The sequence below is a fragment of the Hesperophylax consimilis genome, chromosome 16, assembly GCF_061612785.1.
Source record: "Hesperophylax consimilis isolate HC1 chromosome 16, BYU_Hcon_1.0, whole genome shotgun sequence".
Taxonomy (NCBI): Eukaryota; Metazoa; Arthropoda; class Insecta; order Trichoptera; family Limnephilidae; genus Hesperophylax; species Hesperophylax consimilis.
The window spans coordinates 10741377-10756678 of record NC_142851.1 but is presented as its reverse complement, the minus strand read 5'-3'; the positions used below and the strand labels follow the sequence as shown (position 1 = coordinate 10756678).

The window sequence follows — 15302 nt, the reverse complement described above, 5'->3', positions numbered from 1 at the left end:
GATGGCTATTGAAAATGATAACCGTCCTTATACTTATGTACATATTATAAATAATTTCTACAGTGGAATGCTAGACAGCGGCGCTTCATTGTCATGTCTAGGAGGCAATAGTTATAAAATTTTTATTAAAATTAGGTATTAAGTTAGTTAAAGTTAAGTTTAGTGTTTATACAGCGGACGGTTCAAACCAACCAGTCTTAGGGACAATGTCATTGCCGGTCACGTATAAATCATCCACAAAGGAAATTCTTTTCTACGTCATCCCGACATTGTCGCCTTCAATTATTCTAGGAGTTAACTTTTGGAAGGAGTTCCACATCGCACCGGAACTGTTTTCGAAAGCTACTCTTCCTGTTTCGGAAGGAAATATTAGTGGGTTGCGGGCTATTCGGCCAGCCTCATCCCTAACTATTGAAGAGAACAGGGAACTCTCTAAAATAGTTAAAAAATTCGAGTCAATTTCTTTTGAAAAAAAGGGGTTAGGTCTAACACACTTAGTTAAACACAAAATAATTACAACAGGACCACCCATCAAACAGCGGTATTACCCTCTTTCACCCGCACGGCAGAAACAATTAGAAACAGAAGTTGATGAAATGCTAAAATTAGGGGTTATTCAACCTTCTCGTTCACCATGGTCCAGTCCAGTAATAATTGTAACAAAAAAAGACGGAACAGCTAGATTTTGCCTTGATTCTCGAAAAATTAATAACGTCACGGTACGTGATAGTTACCCTCTTCCCTATATTGCGCGTATCCTAGATAAACTGGGCGGTGCCAGATATGTTTCCTCGATTGACCTCTCCAAGGCATTTTGGCAAATAGCCTTGGACAAAAAATCATGTGAAAAGACAGCATTTGTTGTTCCTGGGCGGGGCCTCTTTGAGTTCACTCGCATGCCGTTTGGTTTGAAAAATGCTCCTAGCGAATTACAAAGACTAGCGGATGCATTGTTTGGACCTGATTTCGATGATAATGTTTTTTGCTATTTAGATGACCTTATATTAGTATCGGAAGACTTGAAATCACATTTAAACTTGTTAAATCGGGTGTACGAACGTCTACGAGACGCGGGTCTCACCATTAACTTAAAAAAGTCAGAATTTTGTAAAGCCGAGCTTAAATACTTGGGCTATATGGTAGATTCCCAGGGACTTCGCACTGATCCAAGTAAGATAGATAGTATTAAAGATTTTCCTATACCGAAAAATGCTAAACAAATTCGGGCATTTGTTGGCCTGTGCGGTTACTTTAGACGGTTTATCAAGGGATTTTCAAGCATTGCAGCTCCTTTAACAAGTATTACTGGTTCAAAAAAGGGAATTAGTAATTTTAAATGGTCACCGGAAGCTGAATCCGCATTTATTGCACTAAAGCAAGCACTTACTTCTGCCCCAGTCTTAAGTTGCCCAGATTTTTCGAAACCCTTCGCTATACACTGTGACGCAAGCTCCGTAGGCATTGGGGGGGTATTAATTCAAACTATAGATGGACAGGAGCACCCTATTGCTTATTTTTCGAGATGCTTAAACGTTCACGAACGTAATTATGGAATAACTGAGCGTGAACTTTTAGCCGTACTAGACTCCGTTACACACTTTAGACCATACATTGAAGGAACTCATTTTACAGTTGTAACCGACCACTCAAGTCTAAAATGGTTAGGTTCTCTGTCCAACCCCAGCGGTCGTCTCGCGCGTTGGAGTTCACGCCTATCCCAATTCTCGTTTGATGTAATCCATCGTAAAGGTACTCAACACATAGTCCCAGATGTCCTTTCGCGAATGGATCTTGCCGAAATCTCCATTATAGATTCAGGAAATATTCAAGATGAGTGGTATCAAAATATTTGGAAGGGTTGTCAAGAATTTCCCCAACGTTTTCAGAACTTCCAAATTCGGGAAAACGAACTATTTCGTCACACGAAAACTCGTTTAGCACTGTGTGAAGACACTGCGTGGAAAAAAGTAATTCCTCAAGAAAAAAGATTAGACATTTTAAGTAGTGTTCACGAGTCTATTCGATCTTGTCACCCCGGCGTTTTTAAAACTTATAAAAAAGCACAATTACGGTATTTTTGGCCAAATATGTACAGAGACATTAAACAATTTGTAAATCGCTGTACGGTCTGTAAGGCCCACAAAATCAGTACGGCCTCACCTAACGGTATTTCATCACATCCAAAAAAAGTTACACGTCCAATGCAAATGTTATCGTTGGATTTGGTAGGTCCATTACCGAGAAGTTACTCTGGTTTTACCGTTATTTTATCCTGTGTCGATGTTTTTTCAAAGTTTACCTGGCTGTTCCCGTTGCGCAAAGGTACCGCGCGAAGCATTGTGAAGAGTTTAGAAGAAAGTATCTTTCTTGTACATGGCGTACCGCGCACCATTGTTTGTGATAACGGCCGTCAGTTTGTATCCAAAGAATTTAAGGACTTATTAAATAATTATAATATACCACCTCCGTTTTATAACTCTTATTATACCCCTCAAAATAATGTGGTAGAGAGATATAACCAAACTTTGGGCACCGCATTATCGATATTAGTTGAATCAGACCACCGTAATTGGTCAAAATTTTTACCACAAATACAATCAGCTATGAACAATTCCGTAAATTGCGCTACGGGTTTTACACCTTATTTTCTAATGCATGGTCGGGAGCAAATATTAGACGGCGATTTGCATCGTAACCCTATAGCTGATACGGAATCTAATTCACAAAATTGTACTAGTCAGAGAATCTACGCACAAAAATTAGAAGAACTGTCATCAGTTTATGAGCAAGTCTCAGATGCTTTACTAAAAGCTTATCAAAAAGGAGCAAACCATTATAACCTGCGGAGAAAACATGTTAGTTTTCAAGTCGGAGACAGGGTTTGGCGTAGAAATTTCGTCCAATCAAACGCTTTAAATTACTTTGCACAGAAACTAGCTCCACGCTTTGTGCAAAATATAGTCGTGAAGAAAAAATCAGACTTAATCTATACATTAGCAGACCTCAAAGGTAAGGAAACTGGTAACTTTCACGTGAAAGACATCGTCAAGTCAGAAAATATACCGGATTAATATGTTTCTGATAGTGCTTTGGTGGGTCTGGCCACCCTACCAAGTACTCTCAATTAATTAATATTTCAAATATTTTTCAATGCACGGGAGCACAAAGCGGCTTGATCACCCGAGTTGGAGCGACCCAGCATTATGACAGTCTTTAGTCCTGTCCTAGTTAATTTTCTTTTAGAAAATATAGAAAGTTCGTAAAATGGTTAGTATAATCGGTAAATAATAGAAAGAAACATAATAAATTTAGTATAACACTCTAGTATCCTACTCGAGTTTGTTACACGACAATGATGTTGTTCAGATAAGCTTATAAGACAATAATTTAAAAAAAAAAAAAAAAAAACGACGTGAAATATGGCTTTGACTAAACAAGTGAAAGTTAGGTAGCATGGGATATATAAACTGCCCAAATCTTGGAATGCACGGTGATACTTTCCCACTATCCCCGTATATTCTAGGTTTCTTAATATATACTTATGTGCATATTGTATACGTTCGCCCGTTACTTAGAAAGTGAAGATGTACCGGTCCAGTACATCTTTGTTTTCTAAGCAGTTTTTTAAAATTTTATTATTAAGAATTGAATTTTACCAAATATGTTTTTGTTTACTTTATTATAATTATCTTGTCATGTTTGGAAATGGTATACTTATGTTAGTACTCTTGATATTTTGTTTAATAATTTCATAGTAATTAATGATACAATTATAAGAGCTGGTTCAGCATATGTCTTTTCCTTAAATTCCTTCTATAACTTTAGTTATATTAAGTAAAAGTAGGTTTTATCTATAAATTAGTACAATAATACAATTTTCTACCAATTGCACCATTTACAACAATGGATGTGTACAATTTTCGACCAATGACGCCATTTACAACAATGGATGTATACAATTTTCGACCAATGACGCCATTTACAACAATGGATGTATACTACTACTAATTGCACCACATCTATAAGATTGGTTGTTGACAGTTCTACTCGATTAAACCACCTTACACACCTGCGTGCGTGTAAAGGTTAAAAGTTTTTTCTACTATTACGAAATGATGCTTTCCAAGGATGATTATTTTGTCTTATTGTATAAATTCTCTTCGAAAAACTTACCCAATAACCAGGTCAGGTAGAGTAGATAGAATTTCTTCGAAGTGTGTTTTATCTCCAACGGAGAAGTAGACTCAGTGAAAAGTGAGGGTTGGTTTACCTCCCTAAAAAAGTGTTGCCTGAGTGGCTTATCACCCTATTAAAGGGCCAGTGAAGCTTTAACGCTTAAGTTGTTTAGATGTGTTGAGAAGAACAATAATATTTTTTTTATATACCTACAGGTTTACCTACAATTTTGTTTAAGAATATTTTCCGTCACAGATGTAACGCTAACGGCAGTCTTCGACAATCGTCAATTTATCATCACCCGGTATTCCGATACTGTAGGTGCTTGCAGACTCCGTTCACGTAATATCTTCTAAAATTTGTAATTAAGTTACATTAATCTTAAGTTCTAGAATGGCTGAATCGCAGGCTCAACCATCCGGCTGCACGCTCGATGGGTGCGATTGGAGCTGCGGCACACCCATTCATCATAAGTTTTGCTATCCAAATCGTAGATTTTGTCTTATTCCTTACTTATCTTACAAATTATGATGCTCATGTATAATTGTTGATTGTTTTTTTTAGAAACCCAGAGGATCTTTTCAAGCTTAGTTATTGCAGTTGTAGTTTTTTTAGGGTTGTATTAATGTTTGGGGACAAACATTTGTGTGGCGCGGGGGGTAATGTTATGAAGCGGTGTTAAGTCTTATTTAAAAGTAATTATTTAAAACACCTCTTCAGAACAAGTACCATTGTTAGCATTAATTTTGATTAAAATTATAGAGAGTACGGTCTGGCAACACATAGACCGCCGGGGAGTCTATTGTTTGTTTCCGTTTCCTTTTCTTTTGGGACTCTGGAATGGTTACACGAGCGGGGCGGCCGTGTAATGATCGCACAGTCAATTAGATCATAATTTATTTTTACCCTGGATGGGCGATCGTATTAAAAACGTGTACATCAGTATTCCTGATGCGGGTTATTCGGTTTTTTTTACAAAAACCAAGTCGGTGCAGGTTCTTTTAAATAAACGTCCGTATAATGGTTCACCGTGTGTGTGCTCGTGAAAATCACAAATGTTCTACTGAAGATTATATACGCGATCCCTCGCAAATCGGTATTCCGCGGATTCCGCGAATTGAAGCATTTACCTCAAGTGGCGCTATACAAGCCGTATTTTTCTAAACGAGAAACGGATAATAAAATCACACGCCCGGACGGCACCCGCTCAAGTAATCTGCCGATCAGCTCCTCAATTGATGGATCCGCTCCATAAACGCTAGACCCGTTACGCTCCAGAATCGCTTATCAGTCACCTTGTCGGAGACGCTGGACCCGTCTCCTGGACACGTTACTCTCGGACCAAAGCCCTGATGGTGCCAGCTGGATCCGTCTGGGACAGACCACCGCCGGCCGGATAGAAGCTCCCCGCTCACTTCCCGTTATTCAGTGGTTAGTCAGTTTAGATAGAATTAAAAACCAATTTTTGATCCCTGGGGGTAAGTGTCGACTCATTATATGTAACATGTTAACTTAAATATATTCTCCATGATTTATAATGTGCAAAAACAAAACTATCATCTTTCATTTCACTACAATTAGTAGAACCTGTAATCCTTTGTGTGCCCATGCCTTGGCGACAGTTTCATGCTCTGCCCATCCCGAACATTACTCGAGGACCGAGTATTGGCGCGCAGAAAATCTGCAAAGTTCTGGATGGCATTAATATAAAATATGACCGGTAACTAATCTTTTAAGCAACATGAAGGTCACTGTTTAATTCTGATTTCGAAAAACTCTATGTAAAGCCCTGGCAACGCCGGGGAATGCAGCTAGTTTTTTCTAAAGTAAATTAATAATCAGTGATTAATCAAGAAACAAGATCCCTTCAAAAGTCACACTGTATTTTATTGATTACGAACAAGGGTAAGATTTAAACGAAGGTTGAAATAAATTATTTCATGACCAAAGGAATTCAATCTTACCCCCTATGTTCATATTCAGTTACACAATTAGGTATCGGAGAATCCAATAGAATCTCTTCCATTCTATTACGCGTCGTGATTACTAGGCCCGATGTGAAAGGTATGCGTTTGAACAAAGCAAAACTTCAACAAAGGTCTGTCAGTGAATTTACAAAGTCCGTGAATCAATTTTACTCCAACATGCATCAGTGGTTGACAAACTTTTTCAAATACTGAAATAAATATATATAATATATGATCTGGTTAGTCGATCTGTTATATATATATATTATATGATCTGGTTAGTCGATCTGTTATATATTCACTTAACTCAGTTAGGCAACTCAGCTATGTACTATAATAGTTCGTAAAATGCCATTTGATGAAGCGGACACTTTTGATTTTATCACATCAAAAAATATATATCTACATAATTCGTTATAAATAATATTGTAAAATTCTATGTACTTACTTCGCTTCTTCAAAGTGAATGCTTGTGTATAGATAAATAATTTATTGTATTTTTAAGACTTTGAAATTGCACTACATTGCGCATGCGCGTTGGCGAACCAGCGTGCATCTTGACAGCCCCAGTCTGAAAATTATTCTCGAGTGACTAATGAATTATTCTAAGTGCAACACAATATGTTGAATAAAGTTAATCTTTCGAAAAATATAATCGCTTCTTTTAAAACGTATCCTTAGTAGTAAGCATAATTCGCCTAAACACGTCTGCGATTTCAAAAATGAATCGTATTTTAAAAAAAATTTATAACACGATTAAAAATTATCGGAACACGCTAAAGTAAAACGCTTTCTTAACTCCCAAATCCACTTTAAATCTTAACGAGGCTTTGGATTGCTGCACGCCTTTCGAATAAACCTTCACACATTAAGCACGCTAGTCCCCGGGGTGCCCACCGTTCACAGTTCACTGTTCACTGTTCAGTGTTCACTGTTCATCTTTCACCGTTCACTCTAAGGTGTTACGGTGCCTACCACCTCGGTGTTACGGCATCTACCACCTCGTTGTTACGGAACCAACCACCTCGATGCATCGAGACTTAACTGGGGAACACTTGGGGCTAATTTGATACCATTCATCAGGTTAGAGTTACAAATACTTTTTTTTTACCAGCGTTCCCTTGGGTGTTTCATTTTCATGGCGGTTGGATTTTTATTAGGATTTATAGAGAAAATATATTTTTACTTGCTCTGTATGTATTTAAATCAAGCACGAATTGAATTAATTGTAAATCAGGTATGTTGACGATCCATAAAACAATTTAACTAAAGAGAGACGAAAATGACAACTCGTGTTGTGAATATGGTTTTTGGAAATAATTACACCTCCTTCGAAACAAAACACTTTGTCCAAAAGTTTAAAAACTCTTATAATTAGGAAGGAGTGTGTAGAGCGGCCTGGAGGCTAACGTCCTCTCTATTAGGCCCTCAAAATCTCCCTGATGATAGAAACCTAGTCCATAACCTCTAAAATCTATCTATACTGCAGCCATCTATATCTCATAGCTCAAACTATCACGTAAAGTAATAGTTAAATAAGGAGGGTAATTGTCATGGGCATGGACGCTCACCACTTTTTACAAGTACCTACTCTCCTATTCTTTCATCCATAATCAATATTGAGACATGGTCTTCTGTCATTGACAAATCAAATCAAGCACGCGATGAAGTTGATTGTGCTTGATCCGTGTTTTCCTGGGTCATCGTTGACTTTGTCATACGTTCACTATCAGATGATTTATACTCTTGTGACACTCTCACCCCTCTCTCGTCCATCTTTTATACACCTCTAAATCATGTTCCTAAGCTTCTAAGTTTAGCCCTTGAAGACTTATAATTTTTTTATGGTTTAAGACTAATCATTTGTCAATTTTACTATTACTACATACTGTAAACCATCACAAAATGCATTTTTTATTTATTAAAGTTTGTAATTGATTCAAATCTTTTATATTAAACTTTTGCTTTGATTCGCAAAGATAGAATCAAACAAGAGTTTCACACAAATATTTAAATAATTTTGGTGATTTTATAATCATTCACATTATTTGAAATACTCTTTGTGATATTATTTTTAATTCATTTTAAAACGTTTAAGCCACTAAACGAAACCCTTTGTTTTGAAACATGTTAAAAAATATATATTATTTAAATAGTGATTTAAACAAAGTTTGCTATTTTTATTTAGTTTTGTATGTTTAGATGATAAATGTCAATATATTTTTCTAATTTAGGAAACCTAGTCGACATCTAAACTTTTAATAAGAAGTTGTGTTAAAACAAAGTAACCTAGGTATATTCCATTTATAAAGTTACACGACAAAGTGTTCGCTTATGAACTACCGTTTATCGCTGCAGGAAAAACGAGAGTCGACAGTGTTTTAACAGTTTTCGTTTCATTAATGTCTTTAGTTCCAACCGCCATCCATGGGGCTGGTAATCGAATTAGCTCAGAGGTGTAATGGCGAGTCCGCAAACTTCAACTAGAATAAAGTGGGAAGCTGGGTACATTATAATACGTATAAGGTCTGGTTCGTTTCCACAATAAACGGCAGAAAGTGCATGAAAATTTCAGTATTTGAATTGCAAAATGCGCCGAGCGCGAGCCATTTCACCGCGGGATATTGCGAAATAATTCGCGAAATAACCTTTTTTGTGTAAATTACCGGCGGAATAACCTATTTTGTGCAAATTACTCGCGATAAATTTAAAAACATAATCTGCGCAGACTTAAAAAGTTTGCTTTTGAGACGTAAATCATTGGCGATATGCACGCTGGAGTTTAATGGGACCACGGAACAGTTAGGATACAACAAAGCTTTAATATATATTTTTTAACTTCCTTTAAAATGTTATGAATCGGATTTGCATAGATGGATAACTTTTTACAACTTTTGTTAAAGTAAGCTTATTTAAGTAAAATTTATAAACACAAATTCATGAATCTCATTTTTTCTCAGGCCTCGGGCGTATTCTACCAGAAGGTCGGAATATTTACGATTTGCAATTAAATTTCCAATAAATGGAATATTTCTGAAAAAATCCGAAAACTGTTTTAGAATGGTGATAAAATACGCTTTCAATTTTATTATTACAAATAAACATAAATTATATATTACATTTTTAATGCAAACATAAAAAAATTCACTTTGAGTTGTTTGTCACCATAATTACTGATAACCAAAAAAGCACAATATTTCTTTTTTGAAAATGTTTCACAAATTTTAATGTTTTCTCATTCTTTTCACATAAAAAAATAATGAATAAAAAATTCTCAAGGGCTCATAAGTTTTTTCAAATTGCGGTCGGAACCTTCAGATTAATATAATTCTAACGTTAAAAAGATAAAATGTAAATAAAAAATAATCAAAAATTCAATAAAGGTGCACATTTTAATACTTCTGTCGCTATTTTTTAGATTTTAATATAAATCATGATTTTATCTCTTTCTAACACAGTTTAGAGAATATTTTTCACAAGAGCAACAAGGGAGACGACAATTTCTGTGAGACCATATGAGTTGTTACCAAAAGCTGAACATATTAGACTGAATAGTTAAGTCTTGAAATAATTTCGTTTATATTACGTTAACTTGGCAAGCAAGGAACTAAGGTTTATATTATGTTAACTTGGCAAACAAGGAACTAAGGTTTATATTATGTTAACTTGGAAAACAAGGAACTAAGGTTTATATTATGTTAACTTGGAGAACAAGGAACTAAGGTTTATATTATGTTAACTTGGAAAACAAGGAACTAAGGTTTGTATTATGTAAACTTGGCAAAAAAAGAACTTAGGTTAGTATTATGTTAACTTGGTAAACAGGGAACTAAGGTTTATATTGTGTAAGCCTGGCAAACAGGGAACGAAGGTCTCCCAACTACTTTTATTCGGAGCACCTTTCATAAAACAATGCTAAAAAACGTATATAATTCTGGCCTTACTATTATAGAATTCCCTAGGATTGCTATCCATCCATTAATACAAAAGGGGATAGAGAATAGGTATGCATGAAACGTATCGATAATTGAATATTGAGATAGCGTTATGTTGGATATGTACAAGTATCAAAAAGACAATGTATATGCGGATGTGATGAAATATATGTTGACGACGTCCCTTTTACAGCATAAAAAGACAGTCTGTACTAGAAAACTTTTGTACCCAGTAATAAAAACTCAAGATGGATATTCAAAATGTTAACCAATAGAAATACATTTTTATTTTCTTAAATAATAACACGATAAAATTATATTTATGATACATGGCAGACTCATTTTAAAATTCGTGTGTAAATCATAAGCCGATGTTTGCAGAATCTGGTTAGGTACTTTTAATGGGAAAAAATATTATATGTGGTGTAGAGTCGGAAATTTATCACGTTACTGCACACATTCTGGAAAAATACAACTAACAACACAGGTACTGAAAAAAATATTTCATTTGAAAAAATATGATAACCGAGATTCACAGTGTAATTCAATCGGTTATACGAAATACTAGAAGTACTAACAAAAAATAACAGGTTCGATTTTGTAAAAATTGTAAAAAAATGTTTTTATTTGAATCTACGAATTGAATTGAGTTTTAAACCTAACTGGTTTCTGACACAATTATTTTTTCTGCATTAAATAATTAAAAATATACTTATTGTGATTTAAAAATACATGATTATTAAAATCGTTGTTCTTATTAATATACACATCAGTAATTAACTATAATTTCATTTGATTTTAAATATTATAATATTACATTTAAAAAAAAAAAGAAACATAACAGTGTAACCCATTATTAATTTAAGCGTAATAGAGAAGGCGACCTGGCTATCCAGCACGGTTGATTGGTCGATCGATAATGTCGATTACTTGTCAAATTTTCTCGAGTACGACTGCCGATCACTACCACCAACAGTTTACGTCGAATAAAATAAGGGCACTTAGTTGTCATAAACTATTGTTGTTCGTTGGTGATCTGCAGTCCTGCTTGGGAACAAGTTTCCAAAATTATTGATAAAACCTTTACCTCGACCGTTCTAAATACCTTAGGGATAAAATCAATGACTTAGCTACTTAGACGGAAATTGGAACAACTGCGTAAAATAAATGTATACTATTTCGAATGCAGGTTTCACATAATAACGGAAAATAAATAAATTTCATAAAAATATTTTTTCACTTTGTTTAAAACCATTTGAGTTATATAGGTCGACCGGTTTCGGTTGCACTCAACCTTCTTTAAGACAGTGTAAATATGAAAAAATATATATTTACGTTATTGATGGAATACACGACAATAATTACAAATTTAACAAGTTCGACTTCACACGACGAATAAAGTTTTTCATGACTTTTGACCATCATCAATCGATCGGGGTGACTTTGATTTTTTGACACGGCATCCGTTGAACGTTGATTTTCAGACTGCTTTAGATTTGGATTAATTGGTGATCAGCTACCAAAAATTCTGCCATAGGTCACCCCAAGCCCTTTGACCTCTCCAACTAGTCTATCGACCTATCACCTTGTGCCGCAGCAAGAGGGATAGATTCATAAGTCCGTCACTATTAGACAAACAATCCCTAGATTCCTTCCCACCTCTCATATCCCTTTCCTTCCCATATCTTCTCATCTTTCCTTTCCTTAAAAAGGCCCTCCACACCGCATCCCAAGGATTACATAGGCCCTGAGGGAAATTATTTTCCTCAGGGCCTCCTGGGTGGGGTTAATGTTAAAAAAGGCATTACATTTACATTTTAGTTATTTTCAATTGTTTGGGATTTGATCAAATGCTAAACGGGCCTCGACAGCGCTTCATAAACGGCTCTTTACAATTTGTCCAATATTATTATTATTATTATTATTATAACGTTAGCCGTTAAAATATCGAAAATATCGATGATTAGATTGAAACACCTCAACTATCAATAATTTAAACTAAATATTATCAATACCCAATTTAATAAATTATTTTTAGGGTAGGAAAGAAAATTTTAAATTTCTTTTTATTAATAAAAACTGGTTCATCTTTCACCTTTTGTGCTGTGGGGAAGAAATTTGAACCGCCTTACAATAACCTTTATTTCACGTCTCTTGGAACAGCCTCCTTTGGAAGGCTTTAATGGAAGGGGTATTAAAATTCAAATTTCGAATAAGGACATCTTTGTTTGAATAGAGTTAGTAATTTATAGAAAGGCCGACCGCACGCTCGTAGCTTATTCAGATTCTAATCTTTTTAATAAGTTATTCGTTCAATTCCCAATTCCATGACTTGAGGCAATTCGAGAGCTTTTGCTAATACTTTATTAATTTTAAATTTATGGATTATATTAACCAATTCTAACCCAAAGATTCGACTGACCTCAAGTACTATCTGAAATGCATTAATATAATTAATATATGCATTAATATTATGGGAAGCATGTCAATGAAAATTACTTTTTTGATGTACTTACAACAAAATGTATCCCCAACTAATTTACTAACTAACCATCACGCCATTTGCCCGCAGGGGTAGTCAGAAGCGAGTACCGCTAAATGACTCAGTCTTGGCACACACTCCTTGCCTCATTCACATTCGTACATCGTATCATACATACTCGATTATTCTGACTCTCGAGATGGCCCGACTCAAGTATCTGATTCACTTGAACGTGACATGTCTTTTTGGGAGTCTTCGAATTTTGCTACCAATTAATGCCGATTATTCGTTTTACAATTTATGAATAACTGAAATAAAATGGAAACTTAATGGGCACGCTTTAAACGAATATAAAGCTTGTTTTGGTATAAGTACCGGTAGTTTGCCAATCAATGAACATAATTATTCTATTTGTTGGAGATCTGTAAGCTTTTTGGAAGCACTCGAGATAATAAGAATTGTGCTATCCAATTTTTCATGTTATTGTTTTTTATGTTAGTTTAGAGATTAATTGTGAGATTTTCAAGGTCTACAATTTTTTACCTCCCCAGATCTAAAGGTATCTTCTTCAGTTTTTTTCTCATCTATTGTGACAATAGCCACGAAGACGAATAACTGCTTCCTAATCCTCTACATAATTCCTGTATTACATGCCAAAAAGCTAAACACCTCTCTTGAGGTTATAGTTCTCTTGCTGTTAATAATCCCATTTACTTCTATGTTCAACACCTCTATACCTATTTCTATGTTTGTTTAGGACATAAAATATAGAATGTAGGTATTTTACTGTTGTACGAAAGAAGGCAAGAGGTTTGAATCAATTTATTTATGACTTCGACATAAAATTCTGACGACAATTTCAGAGGGATGACCGCCTCAGATAACGTTGGGGAGAGCAACTCCAGAGATTGTGCAAAGAGAGGCCAGGCCTGCAATGGACGTTGGCCGCTGAAGTAGCCGAGGACAGAGACGCCTCGAGCCGCATTACCCAAGCGATGAATCCACGATCCGAATAGATCAACGGTAAGAAGACGATGATGCGTGAAGTACTAGCCATTATTACATATAATTTACTAGCTGATTTTTTAAACTAGCAGAAAATTTCCATGAACGTATACTGCCCCTGCAAGGTCTCAGTGGAAAAATATCGTAAAAATTTAACTCAGCTCTCAGACATTTAAAACTTGGCAATATCGGCTTGGAATTGTAATTTAATTTTAATATAAACTTCCTTCAGTTTTGCGGAGTGTAAGTAAGATTTATCTGGCGTGCCTCCTTTGCTACCCCCTTTGGTTTCGTTATAGAAGCGGAGATGCGCACCAATGATAAAGTAATTACTTCTGGAAAATTCGACAGGCGGTGGCTTGTGTTTCACATAATTGTTCGTGATTTACCACTGGATTCGCCCGGATCTTTTCCTCCAGGTTTATCGGAATTGCTAAATGGTAAATTGATATCGATTGCCCGGATACAGAACGGCCAACTTTTATGCTCTCCTGGACTGATACGAACCGATAATTCGACGGAATTCGACGAAGCAGTGTCTTCAGGAGATTTTCATTATTAGATTTATCAATATGTATTACTTGTTACCTGGAAAAAAGTAACCAAGCAGTAGAGCTGATCATCTAATTATTATTAACAAGTAAAAAGAGACTTCTGACAGAAAAAATCGTTTCTTATCAGGTTTAAAAAAATATAAAAAAGAGTTTTGCGAAATGGAAGTGACAGATGACAGAAATGAATTAATGCTATTTTTTTACATCCTACGCGAGTTGAGACAAAGCATATTAAAACACACAACTGCGAATCAAGCTAATTTTACTATTATTTTTGGTATCAGTGGCTTTATAAAATACATAATTTTTACACTTCGTAAGAATACTGTTGATTTATTTTAAGATAATTGCATAAAAATTTTCGATCTTTTTGTCTTTGTTGAAATAGCCATCAAGTAATACATTACTGTTATTGTCGCAAATGAATTGTGGGTAGTTGATTTCTTTTAGTTGATTATCAATGATAATTCATGTTTTTAGATAATCACACTGTGAATACTTATATTGATATTAAAAAAATTATTTACTAGTGTATAAGTTACCATAATTAGTAATTTTTAAGCCTAAATGCACAAATAACTAAATAAACACTTACAAATTACATTCAAATCAAATAGCACTGGCAACATTATTCCACCTTGTGGAACCATTTTCATTAAATCAAGGTAACTGGTAATATTGTCTCCAATCTAATTAATTCAATAATACATAATATTTAACGATTACCTACCATTATTACCTACAATTGCTACAATACGTACCTAAAATAGGTAAGTACTAATCAAAATTCAAAACCAGGATAAGATATAAATGTTTTACCAAAACGGCAAGTTCCTGTTCATACAGTCGCTATTGCTTAATATGCAGAACAAGGGTATAATTTAAACTGATTAGGAAATTGTATCTACAAATTGAATATTTCAGATCTAAAGTCAGGCGGATGGTCAGCCCTCGCTTTGCGAGAATAGCTTTACTATTTACGCTAAGAGGATTTGCAAGGAGTATAATATTCTATTTAAAAGAAACTTAGTCTTGAAATAACACAAAATGAAAGATATTGCATAGATTGACACTGTACAGATTGCTGTGATCAGCTATCGGAACCGATTAAGCTCTTTTTGTAAAAATTTCACTATTAATTTACTTTACTGAGATCTACACAAATTTAAAAGATTTGAACATT

General features: G+C 34.9%; 1 protein-coding gene across 1 annotated transcript in view; it reads right to left on the bottom strand.

The window, feature by feature from the left end:
* Positions 1–13617, bottom strand: part of LOC149416687 (uncharacterized) — a 67276-nt gene extending 53659 nt beyond the window's left edge. The window contains exon 1 of the mRNA XM_089641298.1: positions 13461–13617. Within this exon, the coding sequence (XP_089497424.1) occupies positions 13461–13617 (157 nt within the window). The remainder of the gene's footprint in view (positions 1–13460) is intronic.
* Between the last annotated feature and the right edge of the window lie 1685 nt (positions 13618–15302).